The 24,718-nt window shown below is 45.1% G+C and overlaps 2 protein-coding genes across 5 annotated transcripts in view; both read left to right on the top strand.

The window, feature by feature from the left end:
* Positions 1-3,232: 3,232 nt before the first annotated feature.
* Positions 3,233-7,537, top strand: UTP3 (UTP3 small subunit processome component). Its single transcript, XM_084855377.1, has one exon. The coding sequence runs from the start codon at positions 3,631-3,633 to the stop codon at positions 5,107-5,109; it is 1,479 nt and encodes a 492-aa protein (XP_084711503.1). The 5' UTR covers positions 3,233-3,630; the 3' UTR covers positions 5,110-7,537.
* Positions 7,538-10,916: 3,379 nt separating this feature from the next.
* The window catches only part of RUFY3 (RUN and FYVE domain containing 3), a 69,587-nt gene continuing 55,785 nt past the window's right edge, over positions 10,917-24,718 (top strand). For 3 of the 4 annotated variants that reach the window (XM_084855378.1, XM_084855380.1, XM_084855383.1), the window contains exon 1: positions 10,917-12,378. In XM_084855378.1, coding sequence (XP_084711504.1) covers positions 12,126-12,378 — 253 coding nt within the window. In that variant the 5' untranslated portion in view covers positions 10,917-12,125. Of the gene's footprint in view, positions 12,379-13,011; positions 13,157-24,718 lie in introns of those variants that run through there. The other variant, XM_084855382.1, reaches the window with a different exon arrangement.

Here is a 24,718-nt window from a genome sequence, read left to right as displayed (position 1 = left end):
TGGACTGAGACCACAGCACTTGGGGACAGAGGGTTTACAGCACCTGCAGCCTGTGGAGATCAGGACTGCGGCATGCCTCTTCTGTCCACACAGCCATTTGCCTTAGCAAAAAGGTGCCATTCACATGAATGGGACATTTTTTCTAAGCTAATTGCCATGTGGGAGTATTCTCTTTTGTGTGGGGTGAGGAAACCCTCCCCTCTTTTTGCACTCTCATCCCCTGAAAATCTCAGGTCCCCAACTAGCAATAAGACTGAGAAAAAAGGCCCCATTCATATGAATGGGAGAGCTTATCACCGTGGTGGCATGGGGAGAAAGAAAAGGGTCAAGAGAAAAGGAGAGCGAGAGAGAGAGAACAGTGTGGGAGAGAGAAGGGGAGATATATTGCAAGAGAGAGAGAGAAAGACAGACAGACAGACAGATGGAGACAGATAAGGTGGGGAGAAAGATATGAGAGGAGAACGAGGGCAGGGGAAAGGGGAGATAGAGACGAAGGGCTGATTCACATGACACGGCCAGCTCATCATGGGTTATTTAATCCACAATGAGTTGTGGCACATGGCAGGCATGTGCTGCAGCTGTTTTGACTGTGCAACCCCCAATCATGGGGTGTGCCATGTCATCCAAACTCAGTAATTGTAGGTTATTATTTATTTATGTATTGCATCTATATCCCGCCTTTTTTCCTTTTGCAAGGAACCCAAGGCGGCTGACATTATCCTCCTCCTCCCCATTTTATCCTCACAACAACAACCCTGTGAGGTAGGTTGGGCTGAGAGTCTGTGACTGGCCCAAAGTCACCCAGTGAGCTTCCATGGCTGAGTGGGGACTAGAACCTAGATCTCCCGGCTCCCAGTCCAGCACTCTTGCCACTACGCCACACTGGCTCTCTATATGAGGGTTAAACAACCCTCACTTAACCCCTACTACAAACTGGGTTAAGCAAGTGTTGTTCCCCAATTGCTATACTTGTGCTGGTGTTGGCATCAAGCTGGCCCACTGCTGAGATGGCACATGGAGGGCAATGCTCCCCCCACCCAGTTATCCACTCTCTCCTTTCCCTGATACATAACAGTACATATCCCAAATTTGATAAAAAGCCTAATGTTAAAGATAGCATTTCCTCCTAGCAATTTATGGCAGCTTTCACTTGTTAAAACTGTAAGTTATCAGACCCTCAGGAAAAAATTGCGCCCTTTATTCAGAATCCCCCAAAAGGCACCTTCATCGAGGCATTGCAATATATAAATATATTTAAATTTGATTTACTGAATAAAATCCAAGGTAATAGATGATTTAAACGTCTGTACTTGGTCAGCCACCCTAATAGTTGCACATTATTTCCTTTAGTCAGTGAGAACTCTAATTCCAGATAAACCAGCCCTTACTCCACCATTCACAATGACAGGAGCTGCACCTGTTCTGCGGTTTTCTTAAAAATAAACTGGCACCTGTACTTCTTTTGCATAGAACGGTTACTGGTTTGGTATGCGTCACCCGACCCGTATCAGATGCATTCTCCCTTTCCACCACAATGACCAGCCTCGAGTAACTACAGTGCCTCCCTGCATACTCTTTGCCGTACTTTGTTTGATGTACCAAAGACACCATGAAAAGTGCTCCAACCTGACAGAACATGGCAACTGTGATAGAACACAGGAGCCAAGGGGATAGCCTATAAACCAAAGTATAGAGACTTCATGCCTCCATGTGCATATATCTCTGATTTGTCAATTATTGCAATAGAGATGTCGTCTGATCCAAGAACCTGGGAAACAAGAGAAAACTTCTGGATATGCCACACACACACACACACACACACACTTATATGGATATAAACCACATAAGCCAATGTAGTGTAGTGGTTAGAGCGTTGGGGGGGGCATCTCTACACCAGCCTAAAATCCTGCATTTAAAATGGGGCTCTCTGCTTCCTTTTTAAACGCAAGATCATGACTCCCTTTTTCTCCTGCTTCCTTTCCGCCCTCCCCTTTCCCCCTCCTTCTTCAGGTATCTGAGTCTTCCATTATCTTTCATTGATCTCGCTCCTCTTCTTGCTGCTTTTCTTCTTTTCATGGAGGGAACTCAAGCTGAACAATGGGGTAATTTGATAGCTCATTATCCGCCATCTAGTTAAAAACAGAAGAAAGGGCATTTAGTGCAGGAGATGCCCTGGAGGGACAAGAGCACGCACTCCGTGTGAAGAAAGCCTGGGACTCAGGAGATCCAGGTTCTAGACCCCACTTGCGCATGAAACTCACTGGGTGACCTTAGGCGAGTTACTGACTCTCAGCATAACCTACCTCACAGGGCTGTTGTAAGGATAAAAGGGAGAGGAGGATGTAAGCTGCTTTGGGTTCCTTGGAGGAAAAAAGGCAGTATATAAATGTAATAATAAACTAAAAAAGTATATAGCCTTTCACCTCAGCACCATATGACCTCGGTTTGGTGGATGATACCTGACATGACCCATCTACAGCCAATGCCACACTGGCTCCAGGACACGATTCACATCAGAGCAGCTGAAGAAGGTGGAAGCCAAAACATTAGGCTTTAAAAATTGCTTTAAAATGTGTCTGTTGTGTTGGTCACTGCAACATCTACCTATATCCCCAAGCAAATTGTATCAGAAACCTAATGGGAAGCCACTGGAAAGGAGTAGAGATTTACCGAGTGTGCCCACCCATCAACCTGTCCTCCATGGATTTGTTTGATGCAGCCTTCCGCAACCTGGTGATGTTTATAGGAGTACAGCTCCCAGTGGAGGCGGTGGCTCCGATGTCAGTGGGGCCGTGAATCCGCTCCGGGTTTCAGCCAGAAATCAAAAGGACCTTGGAGAGCTCCTTTTGAGTTCTGACTGGTTCTGGCTGAAACCCGGAGCAGATTCACGGCCCCACTGACATCGGAGCCACCGCCTCCACTGGGAGCTCCCATAATCCCTGACCGTTGCCCATGTTGGCTGGGGCTGATGGGAGTTATAGTCCACCTGGAGGGCATCATGTTTCATCCTTTAAAAAAAAAATAGCCGTTAGCGGCCGTCCCCGTCTTGTGGCAATGAAGTTAATTACATATCACGTGAAGAAGTACTTTTGCTTGTACTGAACCTACTGCAAATCTGCTTCACTGAGCAGTTCTAGTATCAGGAGCGGAGAGGAAAAAGATTTGCATTTAACGACGCCCCGCCCCTCGCATGCGCAGAACCTCCCGACAAACCGCGGCTCCTCTCTATGGTCTTTAGGAAACCGGCGCGTCCGCAAACGGGGCGGGAGGTAGCACACATTGCGCATAACGATCCCGGGCCGGAAGTATGGAGAGGACGCTCTGTTGTCCGCCGGAAGTGAAGCGCCTTGGGTGACAAACATCGGGTTTGGAAACTAGCGGAGACGATGGGCTTGGAGCCGCAAGTAGTGGGGGCAGGATGAAGAAAGTTACGGTCCTCTGTCTGTTTTTCGGAAGCCAAAAACTTGGGCGCCGGATGATGACAGGGCTTACTCGCTTCCGGAAATCGGAAGTGGGGATTATCTTAATGGTGCACTGACCTTCCACCCGGAAATAGTGTCGCCCGCTGATGCGCTGATCCGGTGAGGCACGCTGGTTTGCCGCTCGTCCGTTCCTCGCCAAGCCTGCATCATGGGGAAGCCACGGCGGAGAATCTCTCCGAACTTGAGAGCTTCGGCACAACGAGAAGAAAAGATTGAGGAACCGGAGCCGGGGGCACTGTGCGTCACAGAGGAGGCGGACGATTTCCACGAGCGGCGACTGGAAGAGGCGGTGCTGGCAGCGCTGGGCAGTGAGGAGGAGGAGGAGGAGGAAGGAGAGGAGGAGGAGGTGCTGGGACTGGAGCTGTCTGGGGATGAGACCGAAGAGGATGGAGAAGGAGAAAGTGAGGAAGGGAGTGGTGGTGGTGACGATGATGATGAACCCCCGGACATGGACAGTGACCTGGAAGAGAAGCGGGGTGGTACCAGTGGGGGCTCTGGCCTCCCCGATGAGTTTGCTTGGGGTCAACGAAAGCAGCTCTATTATGGCACTGACTATGGCAAGGCTGCCACTCGTTCCAAAGCTGTCAAGCAGAGCCAGGAGGAAGCTGAAGCTGAGGAGCTGGAGGAAGAGGAGGAGGCACAGGCCATTCAGAAACGGCTGGCACAGAGCTTGGGCGAGGATGACTATGGCCTGGATCTGCTGCAGGACTACACCAGAACAGTGGAACAGCCAAGCGAAAATGAGTCAGGACAGAAAATTGCCAAGGACTTGCAGTCTCTTTCTAAAAAGGAGCAGCTGAAGTTGTTGAAAAAGGAATCCCCTGAGTTGCTGGAGCTGATTCAGGACTTTGAAGCCAGGTTAACTGAGCTCAGAGATGAACTGGAGCCGCTTATGCAAATGGTAAGAGATGGGGTCATCCCACAGGGAAAAGGCAGCCAGTACTTGCAGACCAAATACCATCTCTATTTGAACTATTGCTGTAACATCAGTTTTTACTTGGTGCTGAAAGCAAAAAGGATTCCAGTCCATGGGCACCCTGTCATTGAAAGACTTGTAACTTACAGAAACTTAATCAATGATTTAGGAATTGTGGACCAAAAGTTGTCACCAGAGGTTCGCCTGCTCCTTAGTGAATTCCATAGTAATGACAGTGATGGGATGAAAGGTAGAAAGAAGTCCATCATGTTTCCCAAAAATCCTGTTAATAAAAGCAAATGTAAAGCAGTTTGTAAGTTTCCTAATGGTAAGGCTGCTGAAGAACCTACAGATGATTCAGATTTAGATGAGCAGGCTGCTCTGAATTATTATAAGGAGATGGAAGAAAAGATAAAACTTAAGAAAAAGAGGAAACAAGAAGAAACAGAAGATGTGGAAAAACTGATTATGGAAGAGGAAGTACCAGGTCAAAAGAGAGGTGCAACATACCAGATCGTCAAGAATAAAGGCCTCACACCCAAAAGGAAGAAGATTGATCGTAATCCAAGAGTCAAGCATCGTGAGAAATTCAGGCGAGCCAAGATTCGTAGGAAGGGGCAAGTTCGTGAGGTCCGCAGAGAAGAACAAAGATATGGAGGCGAACTGTCTGGCATTCGTGCTGGAGTTAAGAAAAGTATTAAGCTTAAGTGATTCTCTTTGCATACTTTTTTTACAGACTGAAAACAGTGAATGTGAACTCAATAAATGTCCTCTTTTTGGAAAAACAAATGCAGTATGTATTCATTTTAACATAGACAATCCAAAATGATTCATATTTTCATTGCATTGTATCCAGTGGTGGCATAGCCTTATCAGCAAGCACTTCCACAAATGCAAGTTGGGGACCCTGGTTTCTCCAATCCCTCCCCTACTCATGTAAGCCCCCCCTCCAGCTGTTCTTGAGGGTTGGGGGAGTGGGGCTTTGGAACATGATGCAATACGGCACGGAGGGCTGCAGTTGATAGAATCATAGAATAGTAGGGTTGGAAGGGGCCCACAAGGCCATCGAGTCCAACCCCCTGCTCAGTGCAGGAATCCAAGTCAGAGCATCCCTGACAGATGGCTGTCCAGCCTTGTCTTGAACGCCTCCAGTGTGGGAGAGCTCACCACCTCCCTAGGTAATTGGTTCCATTGTCGTATTGCTCCAACAGTCAGGACGTTTTTCCTGATGTTCAGCCGGAATCTGGCTTCCTGTAACTTGAGCCCATTATTCCGTGTCCTGCACCCTGGGATGATCAAGAAGAGATCCTGGCCTTCCTCTCTGTGACAACCTTTCAAGGACTTGAAGAGCGCTATCCTATCTCCGCTCAAGGCTAAACATGCCCAGTTCTTTCAGTGTCTCTTCATAGGGCTTTGTTTCCAGTCCCCTGATCATCTTTGTTGCCCTCCTCTGAACCCTCTCCAGTTTGTCTGCCTACTTCTTAAAGTGTGGTGCCCAGAACTGGACACAGTACTCCAGATGAGGCCTAAGCAGTACTGAGTAGAGGGGAACTAGTACTTCCCGGGATTTGGAAGCTATGCTTCTATTAATGTAGCCCAAAATAGCATTGGCCTTTTTTGCAGCCACATCACATTGTTGGCTCATGTTCAGCTTGTGATCGACAACAATTCCAAGATCCTTCTCGCTTGTAGTGTTGTTGAGCCACGTATCCCCCATCTTGTAACTGTGCATTTGGTTTCTTTTTCCTAGGTGCAGAACTTGGCATTTATCCCTATTAAATGTCATTCTGTTGTTTTCTGCCCAGCGCTCTAGTCTATCCAGATCACTTTGAATTTTGTTTAGGGATTGATGTTTTGTTTTTTGTTTAGGGATTTGTTTAGGGATTGATAGAATTTTGTTTAGGGATTTGTTTAGGGATTGATAGAAGGGGTTGGTGAAAATTGGATAGCTTGCCTTGCATGAGTAGAAGCGCTTTCTGCTCAGATAAAGTTACCATTGGATACAACTCACAAACGTAAAAGTTCTGGATAACTCTCTCCCTGTTTCAGAACACCATAATTTTCTATGATTCCTGTCCTTATTGCATGTAGCAGTTCATGCTTATTTACATATTTGTGGAAATACCTCTGTGAGCCAGTCTTGGACCCAATTCTTCCAGATAAAGCTCTGACTCTGTGACACTGACATAATTTCATTTAGGATTAGAACAGGGTTAGAATGCACAAAGTTACCCATTACTTTCATAGAATCACAAAATCATAGAATTTTAGAGTTGGAAGGGAACTTTTGCGGTCAGCTAGTTCAACGCTATGCTTAATGCAGAATCTACAATGCAGGATGCAACTACAGTATCCCTGGCCTAGCCTCTGCTTAAGAACCTCAAGCAAAAGAGAGTCCATCATGCCCCAATACAGGTTTTTTCCACTATTGAACAGCTCTGATAGGAAGTTTCTCTTCATGTTTAGTGAGATCTGCTTCCTTGCAGTTACTAAGCATTAGTTCTAGTTTCCTCTGATATAAGGGAATTAAGAGCATTGTTAAAGTTGAAAGGGGAGTAGAAGTGTACCAAATTCAACCCCAAGGTAGGATCCTGCCTGCTTCAGCAACTTGGAGAGTAGTCCATATAAATTTTAGGCTATGGTGTACCAACAGACAGATGAGGAGTAAACAAGATTTGTTCATATGTTCCATGCAAGAGGGATCCAGGTGACTCAAGAAAATGATACAGGGGAAGGAAAATACATACTTTAGTTAATCTGACCTTATAATAAAGCTTCCTTGGTGTTTCCCCAAGTTTTGAGATGCTCATATATGGATCTTTTTGTACCTGCAGGATAATTAAAGAATGGTGAAATGATGTAGTATCATGGAACAGTAATCCTGCTGCCATGTTTTAGGTGGAACTTCATGAAATGTAGTTGGCAGTTGCATCTTTGGAACATAGGAGTCCTCAATCCTCTACCTTTCTGCCATTCTAACCAGATATGTTGTTGTTGTTGTTCAGTCGTTCAGTCGTGTCCGACTCTTCGTGACCCCATGGACCATAGCACGCCAGGCCTTCCTGTCCTGCGCTCTCTCCCGGAGCGTGCTCAAGTTCATATTCATTGCATCCGTGATGCTATCTAGCCATGTCATCCTCTGCCGTCCCCTTCTCCTTTTGCCTTCAGTCTTTCCCAGCATCAGGGTCTTTTCCAGAGAGTTTCTCTTCGCATTAGGTGGCCAAAATATTGGAGCTTCAGCTTCATTATCTGTCCTTCCAATGAGCACTCAGGGTTGATTTCCTTTAGGATGGACTGATTTGACCTCCTTGCAGTCCAGGGGACTCGTAAGAGTCTTCTCCAGCACCACAGTTCGAAAGCATCAATTCTTCGGCGCTCAGCCTTCCTTATAGTCCAGCTCTCACAGCCATACATTACTACTGGGAAAACCATAGCTTTGATTAGACGGACCTTTGTCGGCAAGGTGATGTCTCTGCTTCTTACTATGCTGTCTAGGTTTGCCATAGCTTTCCTCCCAAGGAGCAAGCGTCTTTTAATTTCATGGCTACGGTCACCGTCTGCGGTGATCTTGGAGCCCAAGAAAGTAAAATCTGTCACTGCTTCCATTTCTTCCCCTTCTATATGCCAGGAAGTGATAGGGCCAGATGACATGATCTTAGTTTTTTTAATGTTGAGTTTCAAACCAGCTTTTGCACTCTCCTCTTTCACCCTCAACAAGAGGCTCTTGAGATCCTCTTCGCTTTCTGCCATTAGGGTGGTATCGTCTGCATATCGGAGGTTGTTGATAATTCTCCCGGCAATCTTAATTCCGACCTGTGATTCATCCAACCCGGCATTTCTCATGATGTACTCTGCATATAAGTTAAATAAGCAGGGTGACAATATGCAGCCTTGTCGTACTCCTTTCCCAATTTTGAACCAATCGGTTGTTCCATGTCTGGTTCTTACTGTTGCTTCTTGACCCTCGTACAGGTTTCTCAGGAGACGGGTAAGGTGGTCTGGTACTCCCATCACTTTCAGAATTTGCCACAGTTTGTTGTGATCCACACAATCAAAGGCTTTAGCGTAGTCAATGAAGCAGAAATAGATGTTTTTCTGGAATTCTCTTGCTTTCTCCATGATGCAGCGAATGTTGGCGATTTGATCTCTAGTTCCTCTGCCTCTTCGAAACCCAGCTTGTACTTCCGGTAGTTCTCGGTTCGCATACTGCTGAAGCCTAGCTTGTAGGATTTTGAGCATCACCTTGCTGGCATGTGAAATGAGCGCAATTGTGCGGTAGTTTGAACACTCTTTGGCATTGCCCTTCTTTGGAATTGGAATGTAAACTGACCTTTTCCAGTCTTGTGGCCACTGTTGAGTGTTCCAGATTTGTTGGCATATTGAGTGCAGCACTTTAACAGCATCATCTTTTAGGATTTTAAATAGCTCGGCTGCAATACTGTCATCTCCGCTAGCTTTGTTGTTACTAATGCTTCCTAAGGCCCACTTGACTTCACTCTCTAGGATGTCCGGCTCAAGTTCAGTGACCGCACTATCATGGCTATCAGGGACATTCAGATCTTTCCTGTATAGTTCTTCTGTGTATTCTTGCCACCTCTTCTTAATCTCATCTGCTTCTGTTAGGTCCCTGCCTTCTTTGTCCTTTATCATGCCCATCTTTGCACAAAACGTTCCCTTGAGATCTCCAGTTTTCTTGAAGAGATCTCTAGTCTTTCCCATTCTGTTGTTTTCCTCGATTTCTTTGCATTGTTCATTTAAGAAGGCCTTCTTGTCTCTCCTTGCTATTCTCTGGAACTCTGCATTCAGTTGGGTATATCTTCCCCTTTCTCCCTTGCTTTTCGCTTCCCTTCTGTCGTGAGCTACTTGTAAAGCCTCATCAGACAGCCACTTGGCTTTCTTGCATTTCTTTTTCTTTGGGACGGATTTTGTTGCTGCCTCCTGAACAATGTTACGGACCTCCGTCCATAGTTCCTCAGGCACTCTGTCTATCAGGTCTAATCCCTGAAATCTATTCCTCACCTCCACTGTATATTCAGAAGGGATATGACTGGGGTCATACCTGAACGGTTTAGTGGTTTTCCCGACGTTCTTCAATTTAAGCCGAAATTTTGCAAGAAGCAGCTCATGATCTGAGCCACAGTCAGCTCCAGGTCTTGTTTTTACTGACTGTATGGAGCTTCTCCATCTTTGGCTGCAAAGGTCATAATCAATCTGATTTCGATATTGACCATCTGGTGATGTCCATGTGTAGAGTCGCCTCTTGTGCTGTTGGAAAAGAGTGTTTGCTATGATCAGCATGTTCTCTTGGCAAAACTCTATTAGCTTTTGTCCTGCTTCATTTTGTACACCAAGGCCATGCCTGCCTGTTATCCCGGTGATTTCTTGACTTCCTACTTTAGCATTCCAATCCCCTATGATGAAGAGGACATCTTTTTTTGGTGTTAGTTCTAGAAGATGTTGTAGGTCTTCATAGAACCGATCAACCTCAGCTTCTTCGGCATCAGTGGTTGGGGCATACACTTGAATTACTGTGATGTTGAATGGTTTGCCTTGGATTCGTACTGAGATCATTCTATCATTTTTAAGATTGTACCCCAGTACTGCTTTTCCCACCCTTTTGTTGACTATGAGTGCTACTCCATTTCTTCTAACGGATTCTTGCCCACAATAGTAGATATGATGGTCACCTGAATTAAATTCGCCCATGCTTGTCCATTTTAGTTCGCTGATTCCCAAGATGTCGATGTTCAATCTTGCCATCTCATGTTTGACCACCTCCAGCTTACCTTGATTCATTGATCTGACATTCCAGGTTCCTAAACAATATTGTTCTTTACAGCATCGGATTTTCTTTTCACCGCCAGACACATCCACAGCTGAGTGTCCTTTCGGGTTTGGCCCAGCCGCTTCACTCTTTCTGGCGCTACTTGGAAATACCCTCTGCTCTTCCCCAGTAGCATATTGGACTCCTTCCGACCTGAGGGGCTCATCTTCCGGCGTCATATCTTTTAGCCTTGTGATACGTTCCATGGGGTTTTCTTGGCAAGAATACTGGAGTGGGTTGCCATTTCCTTCTCCAGTGGACCACATTTTGTCAGAACCCTCTGCCATGACCTGTCCGTCTTGGGTGGCCCTGCACGGCATAGCTTATGGCTTCACTGAGTTACGCAAGCCCCTTCGCCACAACAAGGCAGTGATCCATGAAGATATGTTGTAACTCTGTGCAAATATACTCGGGAATTGAACTCTTAAGTACATAGGACTGCTCTGTGAACCTATGTATGTCTGATTGGTTGAAGGTTGGGGAGTACTTAATTTTCTGGTTGAAGGTTGGGGAGCATGTAACCCTGACCATGCACCTAGGGTACTCAGATGCAAGAGAAGAGTAGGCTATTATATGTTAAATAGTTGTAGAGGATTTTTGTAGGTGAAATTTAACATGCAGGAATGTCACTTGTCTCATTTGGCTAGATCTAGGAGAACTAAAGGCCTTCTAGTTTCTATTTTTTTTTAATTTGCAGGTATGCTCTAAATGAATATAAATATTTGATGTAGGACTGACCTTATTGGTAACACTTGGCTGGATATGGTAGTCAGACAGGCCTAGCTGGAAATTGGATCTGGGAACTTTTGCATGGGAAGTGTGTGCTCTACCACTGAGCTACAGTCCTTCACCATAACAGTTCAAATGCAATACTGTTCAAGACACCATAGGTAAATCACTTTGCAGAGGGTAGCTGTACTAGTCTACTACAGCAAAACAACAAAGTGTCTTGTGGCACACACAGATTTGTACCCACTGAAATCATAAGCTGTGAAACATCAGTGCATGGTGGGGTCTATGGCTAAATCCTCCTGAGTCTATTATAAACTTCTTTCCCTGGGTTTTTAAAGTTCTAAGTAGTAATAATGTGTAGCTTTTGGGGGGCAGATGGAAGAAGGATGGTAGGTGGGTGGTGTTTTTAGTTTAAGGGACTGATAAAACTCGTGGTTGGGTGGCAATGTGGGCATTTCCTTGCGAGGGGAGTGAGAATAATACTTAAAGCCCCTCTGTGGCTATACCCCTCAGGTGGAGCGGGGGAAATAAACCCCTTGGGGGCCGCTCTTGGCCTCGGGCGGGGGAGGGGGCACGCGCTAGCCCCTTGGGGGCCGCTCTTGGCCTCGGGCGGGGAGGGGGCACGCGCTAGCCCCTTGGGGGCCGCTCTTGGCCTCGGGCGGGGAGGGGGCACGAATTAACCCCGCTGCTCGCCGGCGGGGAGGGACACGCTTAACTCCTCAGCGGCCACGTTCCCCTCGTGGCGGGAGCGGTTGCCGCCGGCCGCCCCCCCGGAGCACCGCGTGAGGGGAAAGGGAAGCCGCGGCGCCACCGAAGCCGCACGCGAAGTCGGCCCGGGGCGAGGGCGGCGGCGGCGCCGGGGCGGAGTTCCGCGAGGGGCCGGGCCAGCCAGCGCCACCTCGGGCCGGCCTGGGCCCAAACAGGGCTGGCGGGGCCGGTCTATGGCGGAGGCGGCGCCGCTGCCGCCGCTCCTGCTGCCTGTCCCCGCCCGCTCCGTGGAAAAAGTTGCCCGCTCGCGCTCGCCGCTGCCGCCGTCCAGCGGCGGGCTGAAGAAGACGGAGAAGAGGAGGAAGAAGAGGGCCGGGAGCGAGGGAGTGGCCCCCGCCCGCCCGCCCGCCCGCCCGGCGGAGGAGCTGCCGCCGCCGCCGCCGCCGCCGCCTGTCCCCAGAGCATGGAGCGGAGCAGCCCCCCAGGCGCGGGGAAGAGGCCGGGGGGCGACGGCGACGAAGCCGGGCGGGAGGAGGCGCCCCCCGACTCGCCCCCTTTCTTTCTCCTGTACCCTGGCCGCGGGGGCGCCGCCGCGCCCGGCGTCCAGCCCCAGAGCGCCTGGAGGGCCGCCCCGCCGGGCCCGTGCGGGGTCCCCCTGCCCGTCCTGCTCAGTTATATCGGGCCAGAACCGGGACAGCACCGAGCCGGCAGCGCTCGTGAGTAATACGCCGGCTCCCCTCCCCCCTCCTAGCAGCTGCCCTCGTTCCTCCCCCCCGAACCCCACCCAGCGGCTGTGTGGTGCGATTATGTATCTGTATCTGTGCCTGCGCATATGCACGCCGCGTGTGTGGCTGTCGCCAGTTTTCATTTCCTCGTTTTATAACCCCACGAAATGTGTCAGGGAGGGAAGCCCCCTCGCTACTTTTAGGGCCTCGCCTTCTTTCCTTTGGGGTCTTCCCCCCGCCCCTCCAAAGCTCCTGGGGGTGGGAATGAAACCCCCCAGTCCTTCCCATCTCTCTCCTTTCCTCCTCCATTCAAGCAACTGCCATCCGCGCTCTCGTCATCTGTAATCTTATGTATAAAACCCATTCATCTTGAAAAGGCATCCGAGGCTATTGCGATCAATGCAAAATAAAATGATAATTAAAACATCACAACAACCGTAGCAAAGAAACCCTTCTGAAAGCCCCCGTCTTATGCATGTTACTCGGAAGTAACTCTGTGAGACTTGCTGCCAAGAAAGCATGCATAGGTTTGCAGCTGCTTTAAAAAAAAAAAAATGTTTCAAAGCAACCCCCCCCCCCCCCCATCCGTGATAGTAACAGACCTCTTAGTTCCCTTTCCTGTTCAGGATGTAAGTGCTAAACGAGATTAAGAAGAAATACTTCACACACTCGACCCCATAATAAGACTTGAACAACATCAGCTTACCATGAAACACAGGTTGACTGGGAGCTTCATCCTTTGTGTCTTTAAAGCAAAGAAAACAAACTGGTGATTGTTTTAACTGTTTGGGTTGCATTGATTTGAAGCATGGGATATAACAGGTGATCAGTTAGGAGAATTGTTGTCACTTGCTTCAGAACTATCTTTTCCCATATTTTCTTGTGTGATTATATATTTTGACCTGAGGACGTATTTTAGGCAAGGGATAAATTAACTTTGGAAGGCTCTTAATTAAATGTTAACAAGGGGACCTTTATATCTTCTATAATACCATTTATCTCTAATTGACAGAGGAAGTGAGAAAATATCCTGGGGAAATAAAGGAAGTGGACTTCGTTTTGAATAATTAGTTACTGCATGGTGTTAAGATTCTAGTAGCTTTCACTGTGCAATAATTTGATCTTCTAATCTGATCATTTTACTGTTGTAACCATTATTTGACTTTGTCATGCAAAAAAGATAGGTCATTTCCCCACAGGAGCTTACCATCAGCCCAGTATAACCTTTTGTTCTGTTGCTTAGTAGTCATCATATAGTACAGGTTTTGCTCAAATGTGGAGGCTGGTTGTACTGATTTAATCCACATTGAGGCTTCTAACAGTGCTGTGGCTGGCTCTCTAAGGCAGGGGAATCTATATTATTTTTCTATGCAGTTCCTCAGAGGAAGGGGCAAGGCATTTCAGGTGAAATATTTCAGGTTTCCAAATATAGTCTCTTAACTTCTCTGCTGTTACAGCTTTCTAGTGTTACCTCTTCTGTCCACAGTGGTAAAGTGGTTTAGGAGAAGAAGGCAGACAGTCACATGGAAGTTTGGTACATTAATATTATAGAAGATGTGTGTCAGAATAGATTGAGAAGGTTGTTGATTTATTTGTTTTCTAAAAATCTATACCCTGCTCTTTAATGGCTGATTGACATCCCTAGGATGGCTTGTGTGAGTAAAAAATACAAATATTACAGAACAAAACATCAGCACATGATAAAAGATTAAACCAATAAACTCAGAGCAGGTTAAAATCATATTTCAACATTTGCAAAGTTTAAAAGTCTGGGAAAATAAAAAGGCATTTGGCAGGTGCCCAAATGATAGCAAAGTCGGTGCAAGGGAAGCCACTCTTGGGAGGGCAATCCACAGGTGGGATGCCACCACCAAACCTTTCTGTCCTTGGTTGCAACCTGCATTATTTCTGATGGTGGGGGCACCCAGAGAAGAGTCTCAGATGTAGAAATCAGCATATGGGCAGAGTAATACATAAAAAGATGGTCCAGCAGATACTGGATCTTAAACCATGGAGAACTTCAGTGGTAAGCACCAACATTTTGATCTTGTTCAGACAACATTCTATGCCTTATCGTGGGTTATTTAACTCACAGTGAACCACAGTGCCCACAGGCGCCAAACTGAATATGTAGCACCCGCTCTAGGGTAGTTGTGTTGTGAAAGCCCAGTGAGTGTGGGTTATGTGAGAGTTAAACAACGCTAGCATAACCCTAAAACAGACCATGGGTTATTCAAGGGTTGTTTAACCCTTCCATATCCCACACTTGCCGGGTTCACACGACTCGACAACCGCTGAGCAGGGTTATATGTTCAAAATGGCAGCTGGATGTGCTGCAGCTTCCCCGTGAGTTAAATAAACTACATTGGACTGTTGTTTTATGCAAACAGCCCTTTTGGGTTGAGCCTGGAACAGCGATTAATGATCAGTGGGTTCTGTATAGAAGAAGATAGGAGCATAGTAGAGATTGGCAGCAGCATTGAAGTACCAGTTTAACTTGTCAGGTGGGTAATACACCTTATCGTTTGCAAATTCTTGAAGAGTTGATGAAGTGACATGCTAATTTGTAACCAAACCTTTGTGAGTCAGGCACTTATTTCTGTTAAACTGAGGAGGAAATTGAGGTAGAGCGCTTATTTGCTCTATCTGAGGCCATAGAGGGAGCCAGAGGCAGAGCTAGTGCTAGAACTTGGTAGCTTTCTCAGTGTCTCCTTTTATGCTAGGAATAGCTTTATATCATGTTACAGAATTGGTTCCAGATTGTTGCCCAGTGTAAAACCTGCAGTTGATTTCATCCTTCCATGATAAATTATGATCTTGAGTAATAAGTACAAAAAAAGACAAGCAAACACAATTGGCCTCAGTATCCATGTTGGATAATCGGTGATCAATTTTGTGCTATATAAAATACTTGTACATGATATTTTTATATATGTCTACTCAGAGGTAAGCTCTACTGACTTCAATGGCTTACTGACTGACTTACTCCTAGGGAAGTGTATATTGCAGTATTATACATACTTACCTGGGAGTAAGTTCCATTGAACTCAGTAGGGCTTATCTCTGAGTAGATACATATAGGATTGTGCTCTTAGTGTCTTGCAGGCATACATGTAAAAGAGGAGGCAGGATTACTTGGTTGTTAAGCAGTACAGCAGGTCCAGACATGTCAAAAATAGATTACAATCTAAAAGGTAAGCAAGAAATAAAAGGAGCAGGCAACAAGAACAGTGGCTAAGAATATGCGAACAAAGGATAGATAGCTCAGAGGTGGTATAACTGAATTGTTGTTGTTGTTCAGTCGTGTCTGACTCTTCGTGACCCCATGGACCATAGCACGCCAGGCCTTCCTGTCCTCCGCTCTCTCCTGGAGCGTGCTCAAGTTCATATTCATTGCATCGTTGATGCTATCCAGCCATCTCATCCTCTGCCGTCCCCTTCTCCTTTTGCCCTCAATCTTTCCCAGCATCAGGGTCTTTTCCAGTGGGTTTTCTCTTCGCATTAGGTGGCCAAAATATTTGAGTTTCAGCTTCAGTATCTGTCCTTCCAGTGAGCAGTCATGGTTGATTTCCTTTAGGATTGACTGATTTGACCTCCAGGGTCACTCGTAAGAGTCTTCTCCAGCACCACAGTTTGATGGCAGCAATTCTTCAGCGCTCAGCCTTCCATATAGTCCAGCTCTCACAGTCATACGTTGCTACTGGGAACACCATAGCTTTGATTATACGAATCTTTGTCGGCAAGGTGATGTCTCTGCTTCTTACTATGTTGTCTAGCTTTGCCATAGCTTTCCTTCCAAGGAGCAAGCGTCTTTTAATTCCATGGCTACAGTCCCCGTCTGCGGTGATCTTGGAGCCCAAGAAAATAAAATCTGTCACTGCTTCCATTTCTTCCCCTTCTATATGCCAGGAAGTGATGGGGCCAGATGCCATGATCTTCGTTTTTTTAATGTTGGCTTTCAAACCAGCTTTTGCACTCTTCACTTTCACCCTCAACAAGAGGCTCTTTAGATCCTCTTCGCTTTCCGCCATTAGGGTGGTATCATCTGTGTATCTGAGGTTGTTGATAATTCTCCCGGCAATCTTAATTCCGACCTGTGATTCATCCAACCCGGTGTTTCTCATGATGTACTTTGCATATAAGTTAAATAAGCAGGGCGACAATATGCAGCCTTGTCGTACTCCTTTCCCAATTTTGAACCAGTCAGTTGTTCCATATGTCGTTCTTACTGTTGCTTCTTGACCCTCGTACAGGTTTCTCAGGAGACAGGTAAGGTGGTCTGGTACTCCCATCTCTTTAAGAATTTGCCACAGTTTGTTGTGATCCACACAATCAAAGGCTTTAGCGTAGTCATTGAAGCAGAAATAGACGTTTTTCTGGAATTCTCTTGCTTTCTCCATGATGCAGCGAATGTTGGCGATTTGATTTCTAGTTCCTCTGCCTCTTCGAAACCCAGCTTGTACTTCCAGTAGTTCTCGGTTCACATGCTGCTGAAGCCTAGCTTGTAGGATTTTGAGCATCACCTTGCTGGCATGTGAAATGAGTGCAATTGTACGGTAGTTTGAACAGTCTTTGGCATTGCCCTTCTTTGGAATTGGAATGTAAACTGACCTTTTCCAGTCTTGTGGCCACTGTTGAGTGTTCCAAATGTGTTGGCATATTGAGTGCAGCACTTTAACAGCATCATCTTTTAGGATTTTAAATAGCTCAGCTGAAATACTGTCATCTCCACCAGCTTTGTTGTTAGTAATGCTTCCTAAGGCCCACTTGACTTCACTCTCTAGGATGTCTGGCTCAAGTTCAGTGACCGCACTATCATGGCTATCAGGGACATTCAGATCTTTCCTGTATAGTTCTTCTGTGTATTCTTGCCACCTCTTCTTAATCTCATCTGCTTCTGTGAGGTCCCTGCCTTCTTTGTCCTTTATCATGCCCATCTTTGCACAAAATGTTCCCTTGAGAGCTCCGATTTTCTTGAAAAGATCTCTCGTCTTTCCCATTCTATTGTTTTCCTTGATTCCTTTGCATTGTTCATTTAGGAAGGCCTTCTTGTCTCTCCTTGCTATTCTCTGGAACTCTGCATTCAGTTGGATATATCTTCCCCTTCTCCCTTGCTTTTCACTTCCCTTTTTTCCTCAGCTACTTGTAAAGCCTCATCAGACAGCCACTTTGCTTTCTTGCATTTCTTTTTCTTGGGGATGGATTGAGTTGCTGCCTCCTGAACAATGTTCCGCACCTCCGTCCATAGTTCCTCAGGCACTCTGTCTATCAGGTCTAATCCCTGAAATCTATTCCTCACCTCCATTGTGTATTCATAAGGGATATGATTTAGGTCATACCTGAACGGTTTAGTGGTTTTCCCTACATTCTTCAATTTAAGCCGAAATTTTGCAAGAAGCAGCTCATGATCTGAGCCACAGTGAGTTCCAGGTCTTGTTTTTACTGACTGTATAAAGCTTCTCTATCTTTGGCTGCAAAGGACATAATCAATCTGATTTTGATGTTGACCATCTGGTGATGTCTATGTGTAGAGTCGCCTCTTGTGCTGTTGGAAAAGAGTGTTTGCTATGATCAGCGTGTTCTCTTGGCAAAACTCTATTAGCCTTTGTCCTGCTTCATTTTGTACACCAAGGCCATGCTTGCCTGTTATCCCGGTGATTTCTTGACTTCCTACTTTAGCATTCCAATCCCCTATGATGAAGAGGACATCTTTTTTTGGTGTTAGTTCTAGAAGATGTTGTAGGTCTTCATAGAACCGATCAACCTCCGCTTCTTCGGCCTCAGTGGTTGGGGCATTGACTTGAATTACTGTGATGTTGAATGGTTTGCCTTGGATTTGTACTGAGATCATTCTATCGTTTTTGAGATTGTACCCCAGTACTGCTTTTCCCACCCTTTTATTGACTATGAGTGCTACTCCATTTCTTCTAAGGGATTCTTGCCCACAGTACTAGATACAATGGTCACCTGAATTAAATTCGCCCATGCTTGTCCATTTGAGTTTGCTGATTCCCAAGATGTCGATGTTCAATCTTGCCATCTCATGTTTGAGCACCTCCAGCTTACCATGATTCATTGATCTGACATTCCAGGTTCCTAAACAATATTGTTCTTTACAGCATCGGACTTTCATTTCACCACCAGACACATCCACAGCTGAGTGTCGTTTCGGCTTTGGCCCAGCCACTTCACTCTTTCTGGCGCTACTTGGAAATTCCCTCTGCTCTTCCCCAGTAGTATATTGGACACCTTCCGACCTGAGGGGCTCATCTTCCGGCGTTATATCTTTTAGCCTTGTGATACGTTCCATGCGGTTTTCTTGGCAAGAATACTGGAGTGGGTTGCCATTTCCTTCTCCAGTGGACCACCTTTTGTCAGAACTCTCCACCATGACCTGTCCATCTTGGGTGGCCCTGCCCGGCATAGCTTATGGCTTCACTGAGTTACGCAAGCGCCTTCGCCACAACAAGGCAGTGATCCATGAAGGGGAACTGAATTGTACTGTGCAGCATTTAAGTGTGGGAATTCTCTGAGAATTGATTTGGGGTCTTGCATGGTAATGGTTGCTCCACAATAAACACTTGGCATCTGCATGATATAGACAGGTGGCTGAGTTTGGTCTAGAAAACCAGGAGAGAACACAGCTTTTGTTAAGCATATTCAAGGTGCCTGCACTTTGTTATCATAAGAACATAAGAGCCCTGCTGGATCAGAACAGTGGTCCATGTAGTCCAGCATTCTGTTCACACAGTGGCCAACCAGCTGTCGACCAGGAAACCACAAGCAGGACATGAGTGCAACAGCACCCTCCCACCCATGTTCCCCAGCAACTGGTGTACAGAGGCATACTGCCTCAGGTACTGGAGGTAGCACATAGCCCTCAAGCCTAGTAGCCACTGATAGATTTCTCCAGGAATTTGTCTAACCCCCTTTTAAAGCCATCCAAGTTGGTTGCCATCACTACATCTTGTGGTAAAAGGTACATAGGGATATAGGACATAGGAAGCTGACTTATACTGAGTGAGACCACTGGTCCATCTAGTCCAGGATTGTTAATACTGACTGGCACATCCATCTCTCCAGGGCTTCAAGCAGGACTTCTTCCCCAACTCTACCTGGAGATGCTAGGGATTGAACCTGGGACCTTCTGCATGCAAAGCAGATGCTCTACCACTGAACCACAGACCGTTCACTAATCCTCATGCCCCCTCATGTGCCTTCTACATAAGCACCCCTGTTTGCAACAAAAATGGAGTAAGACATATTATGTAGAATGTGTTCCATATTGTGTCCCCTTGTAGTTGCTCTTTCTAGTTTTTTTGTCAGTCATGCATGTAAATCAGTGTTCAGATTGTACATAATTGTAATACTGTTAAACCATTTGCAACCCTTCTTGTGCTGGAGTTTACCCCTCTTGTACAGGACCTTCCTTCCATACTCTGCTCTTCTTCCAAAGAGTCCAAAGCAGCTTACATATGATACTCAGATAGTTTTCCAACCACCTGACAACTTAAAGTACCAGATCTGCTTGGCTTCAGTGGTAGAACTGTATCATGTTCCTTTACTTCCTTCTGGGTTATTGTGAACATCATGACAACCCACAGCATTCACATCTAATGCTTGTAATATACAGCTGTGTTTATTATATTTAAGGAATGATTTTTATTATTTTATAGCTATCATAAGAATATCATTTTTGTCCAAGATTATGTTTCTTATGTGTAAATAAACTCCAGAAGTTACATGATTGGTGGTGCATGGCATGGGTACCATAAGTGGCACAGGCATCTTGAATTTGTTGGGCAGTTTCACTTGAGCATGGACCTAACTTAGGCCAAGAGAGAGGTCAACATTCCTTTCAGCCTCTGTAGCACTATACTGTTGCCTGCATCCTGGCTCAATAGAGTAAAAGGAAAACCATCCCAAGGCACAGGGGCTTGCATATATACTGTCACATGCACCACTATAGAGTGGTACAATCTCATACTCTTCTAGACTTAACTTGTGGCACACTGCTGCCTTATACCTAGTAGTTCCTTCACCCAGAAAATAGAAAGTTAAGCTATATGATGGACTATGTGTAGCCTTTCAGATACGGCATTCCTTTCTGTGTAGCCATGCAGATATATTTAGAGATATTCACTCCATGTAGAGAAAATCAGTGGTGTCATGGAGCCAGTGCTCATATGGCCAAAGCACCAGGATTTTTTAATTTGCAGGGACAATTATGTAATCTGCCACCCCCTTAGGCTTCTGTGTTCCCTTTGAGCTGCAAGCTGCAATGTGCACAGTAGCTGGGGGTGGGGTGGGAAATGATATTTCCCAACAAAAATATATCGTGAGCTTTCTCATGCACATAGATAGATGGATATGGATCAGTGTAGCTACCTGCATTTATGGATTCTCCTTTGGAATGTGGCTATGAGGACTGTCATGATAAGTGCCTACACTTCAAAATTTACCACTAAACCCCTGGAGAAAATACAGTGCTGGGATGGGTGGTGAGGTAACCCTGGGAGAGCAAAAAGGCACAGAAAATAATTAAAGGTATCAGAGCAGCAGAGATTAGAGATGGAGCTGAATGGGCAAATATTAAGTCTAATGGAAGGTCATGGTGTAACAGTAATAACTCTTACCAAGTCACAAGAATTATTCCCCTAATTTAGACTTTATCATAAAAACAGCAGATACAAAGTCCAGTTAGTAGCATCTTGGATCTAAGTTCAAATTTCAGCTTAGCCATGGACTCACTGACTAGCCTTGAGCAAATTATGCTCAGTCACATTTTCCCATCCAGGGAATGGGCAAAATGGTGACCTCCCATAATGTGGGTTATGAGGATGGACAAGAGAGGGAAACATTACCCAGTCTGTGTCTAAATCAAAACAAACAATTTTTGTTATGTAAATGTTGTGGGGTGTATCTCTTGACTTATGTGACAACTGAGAGTCTGGTCTTGAGGAGAAGCTCCACATCCTACAAAGCCAGTATAGTAAGTGCTTGTAGTGTCATCTGTGGGTGGCCACAGTGTGGTTGCTGAGGCATCTCTGTAAGGCTCTCTGTCATTGGAAACCTGAGGAAAAATACATTCTTGGCTTTTATGCTGACAAATAAAGTGTCTTAACGACATTACAGGAGTTTAGCCTTCAAGAAGACTCAGAAATCAAAAGGTAAAATAAAGGAATTCCAAATGTATTTTTGTATGCCTGTTTCTGAAGTGCTGACATGAGATTTTGAGCACATGAGGTAGAGTGCTGCTCAGTTGTTGGTTAGCACACAAGTAGAGAACTGTGCTTGGGTAACTGGCCCCGTTGTTCGTTGTTGTTGTTCAGTCGTTCAGTCGTGTCCGACTCTTCGTGACCCCATGGACCATAGCACGCCAGGCCTTCCTGTCCTGCGCTCTCTCCCGGAGCATGCTCAAGTTCATATTCATTGCATTGGATATTGGAACTGAAACTGGCCCCGTTACACTCCTTCAAATGCTCAGAATTTTTTCCTGAAATGTGGACCTCTCCAACAATAGGTATACTGGAAACCAAAGTTTTCATCACTTATTCTAGAGTATAAATCAAAATCTTTATAAAATCTAAATCATATTCAAACAAGAAAGTATTTATAATTTGAGAATAAAACCATTGTTATACAGAAAAAAGAAAAGAAAACTGTATTCCAGAGTCTGGGCTTGAGTGTCCTGATCCAAAGCTACATATATCAAACCATTAAGAGCAAAATTCAATAACTTAACTGATCAACATAAACCTCTGTATATGCTGCATTTTTTAGTCTTATGACAAACGGACACCAAAGCCAACATGGCAACTGCTTTTAATAACTGAAGAAAATGCTAGTAAATATTCTATTGTATTTTCTGGTATGATCAAAGGAAATCTTTCCACCAGTGGCTCTAGCCACTAACTCATGTCCTCATAACAGCAGAAATGCTGGGAATATTTTCTGTGTCTTGAAACATTTAAATTTTTTAGATTTCAGTTCTAAACCTATTTATTTTGAAGCAAGTGCAAACAACTTCAAATAATACATTTAGGATTTAGCAAATCTCTCTACAAATGCTGTCTTTTTCATCTTCTCGGTGATGTTGAGGGTGGTGATGCTGAGAGAGCTTGATTGCCCAACCCATTCAACCAACGTTGTGATTGTGTGGGGATTTGAACCTGGGCCTGCTGTACTCAAACTTGGCACTTTATCCATGGGGCCATGGTGGTGTGCACTTTTGTGGGTTTATGCAATCTTTTACTATTGAAATGCCATTTCAGCACTGATATCAGTTGCAGAATTATTTGGTATTGTAACAACCTGCAAGATAACTCTGCAGTTTGAATATAGAAACAGGAAACATTATGTCCGAAGGATTGTTTGTTTCTTAATTATGTCCGTTTGTTCCCCTTCTTGTTCTTCAGAGTCCTTGAAAGAACAAGGTAATCTTCCTTGCCCATGCTTGACCTTGCAGAGTGATATACTACTGTTATCTTCAGTGTTTCAGTAATCTTGAGTGTATGGTATGGTTGAGTGGTCAGTTCAGAGTTTTTGAATGTAAGCCTTTTTTTTTTTCTTTGCTTATCCAATATCCTCAGTTGCTATAGACCCTTTGGACCAGTGCAGCCATTCATGTGGCTAATGTTGGGTGCTATACCTGCCTTGAAGTTTACATTTAGCAGCACGGTATAAGGTTCAGTTTCTGATGTGCACATGATGTTGGAATTCACGGTGTAGGTGAAAATGCTCTTTCTTAAGCGTCAGTATCAGTTTGTAACAGTGTAAAAAAAATCTAAAAATGTTTTGCAAGCCCATTTTCATTATTGCTGGCAATCTTTTCATTAGTAAAGAATATATGGGCACAATTGTTATTAGACAGCCCTCTTGCAAACACCTTGGGAGGGCACGAAGGCGGCAGTGCTCATATGGAGGTCCTATCCAAGAGAAATGGTATTAGACAGCCCTCTTGCAAACACCTTGGGAGGGCATGAAGGCGGCAGTGCTCATGTGGAGGTCCTATCCAAGAGAAATGGTATCTCCACATGGGGACTGTATGCATGGCTGCCTTGATATACATGACTATTTTGGCTCCAAAAAGAGCTGCTATGATTGTGCAAATTGCAGTAGCTGAGTGTATGCCTCCATGTAAAAGCACTAGTTTTCACAAATGGTGCTGGTTTGTGAGTTTTACCTAGCTGGGAACCTGGCAACCCACAGGTGCTTATGTGGGTGGTTCTGTAAGTGTCCTTTACTCACAGCAGTGGTGAAAGACCATTCCTTTTTTCTTCTTCTAGAAGTATAAATACACTACTCAATATTTCATATGCTTTTCTCTAGATCTTGTGTATCTCAAGGCCTGATTGTCATGGACATGCATATTCAGAACCATTCCTGTGCTTGTCAAGTATCCATGCTGATTACTTTCAATATGTCTGCCAGTTCTAATACCTCAAAGTCTGGAGTGACCACTGGATTTCTGTATGCATATTTGTGACTATTAGCATTCATGATTTCTGAAATTAGAGAGTATTTTCTATCTGCTTGTTTTAATTAAAATTAATTTAATTACTTTAGGCTTAATTACTTTAGGTTTAATTACTTTAAACTAGGAATTTCTACTGTTCTGAAGATTGCTTTTCCCATGTTGCAGGGAACTGTTTCATTGGCTTCTATTATCCTGCAATTGTCAACTTTCCAAGGAATTTCCTGCTGACCTCCATCACCCGCTATTATCTATATTATTCACTGGCATTATCTATAGCAGTCTTCCCCAGTCTGGTGCCCTCCATATATTTTGGACATCAACTCCCATCAGATCCACCCAGCATGGCTAACGCTCAGGAATGCGAGGAGTTGAAATCCAAAACTTCTGGAGGGCAGTAGGTTGGGGAAGGCTGTTCTATGGCATATTAGCTGCTGCCCAACAAGTTTGTTTGAGCAAATACTCAGACTGTGATAGTAGCATATAGGGGACACAGATGGTTGCTGTGTTTCTGCTTTGGGAAATACACACAATCTTCCTTTTAGCCTTAACTTGATCAGCAACTAGACAGTAGCTCTTATCTTTTAATCTCTTATCTACCTGAGAGTTTGCATTCATACTACTCTCAATGTAGCAATTTCAGTCTAGGTAGTTTTGTGCTGGGCACTGAACATAGCATTTCTTCTGCAAAAGGAAGAGTCCGTCTTAGCTGTAATTCTTGTGTTAATGTAACCTATGGTTTTATTGACTGATTCAAGCTTATTTTATGGGTTGTAGCCTCTCTACTGTGCAGCCTCTCTACTGTGCAGCCATATGTCCCTTATGCCTTATGTACGTATAAAGTTTTACTTTGTG

Source organism: Heloderma suspectum, chromosome 5 (assembly GCF_057233095.1).
Source record: "Heloderma suspectum isolate Gila_16-S chromosome 5, 16-S_ref, whole genome shotgun sequence".
In the NCBI taxonomy this organism is placed as follows: Eukaryota; Metazoa; Chordata; class Lepidosauria; order Squamata; family Helodermatidae; genus Heloderma; species Heloderma suspectum.
The sequence above is the reverse complement of the archived record's forward strand: the minus strand, read 5'-3'. Positions and strand labels throughout refer to the sequence as shown.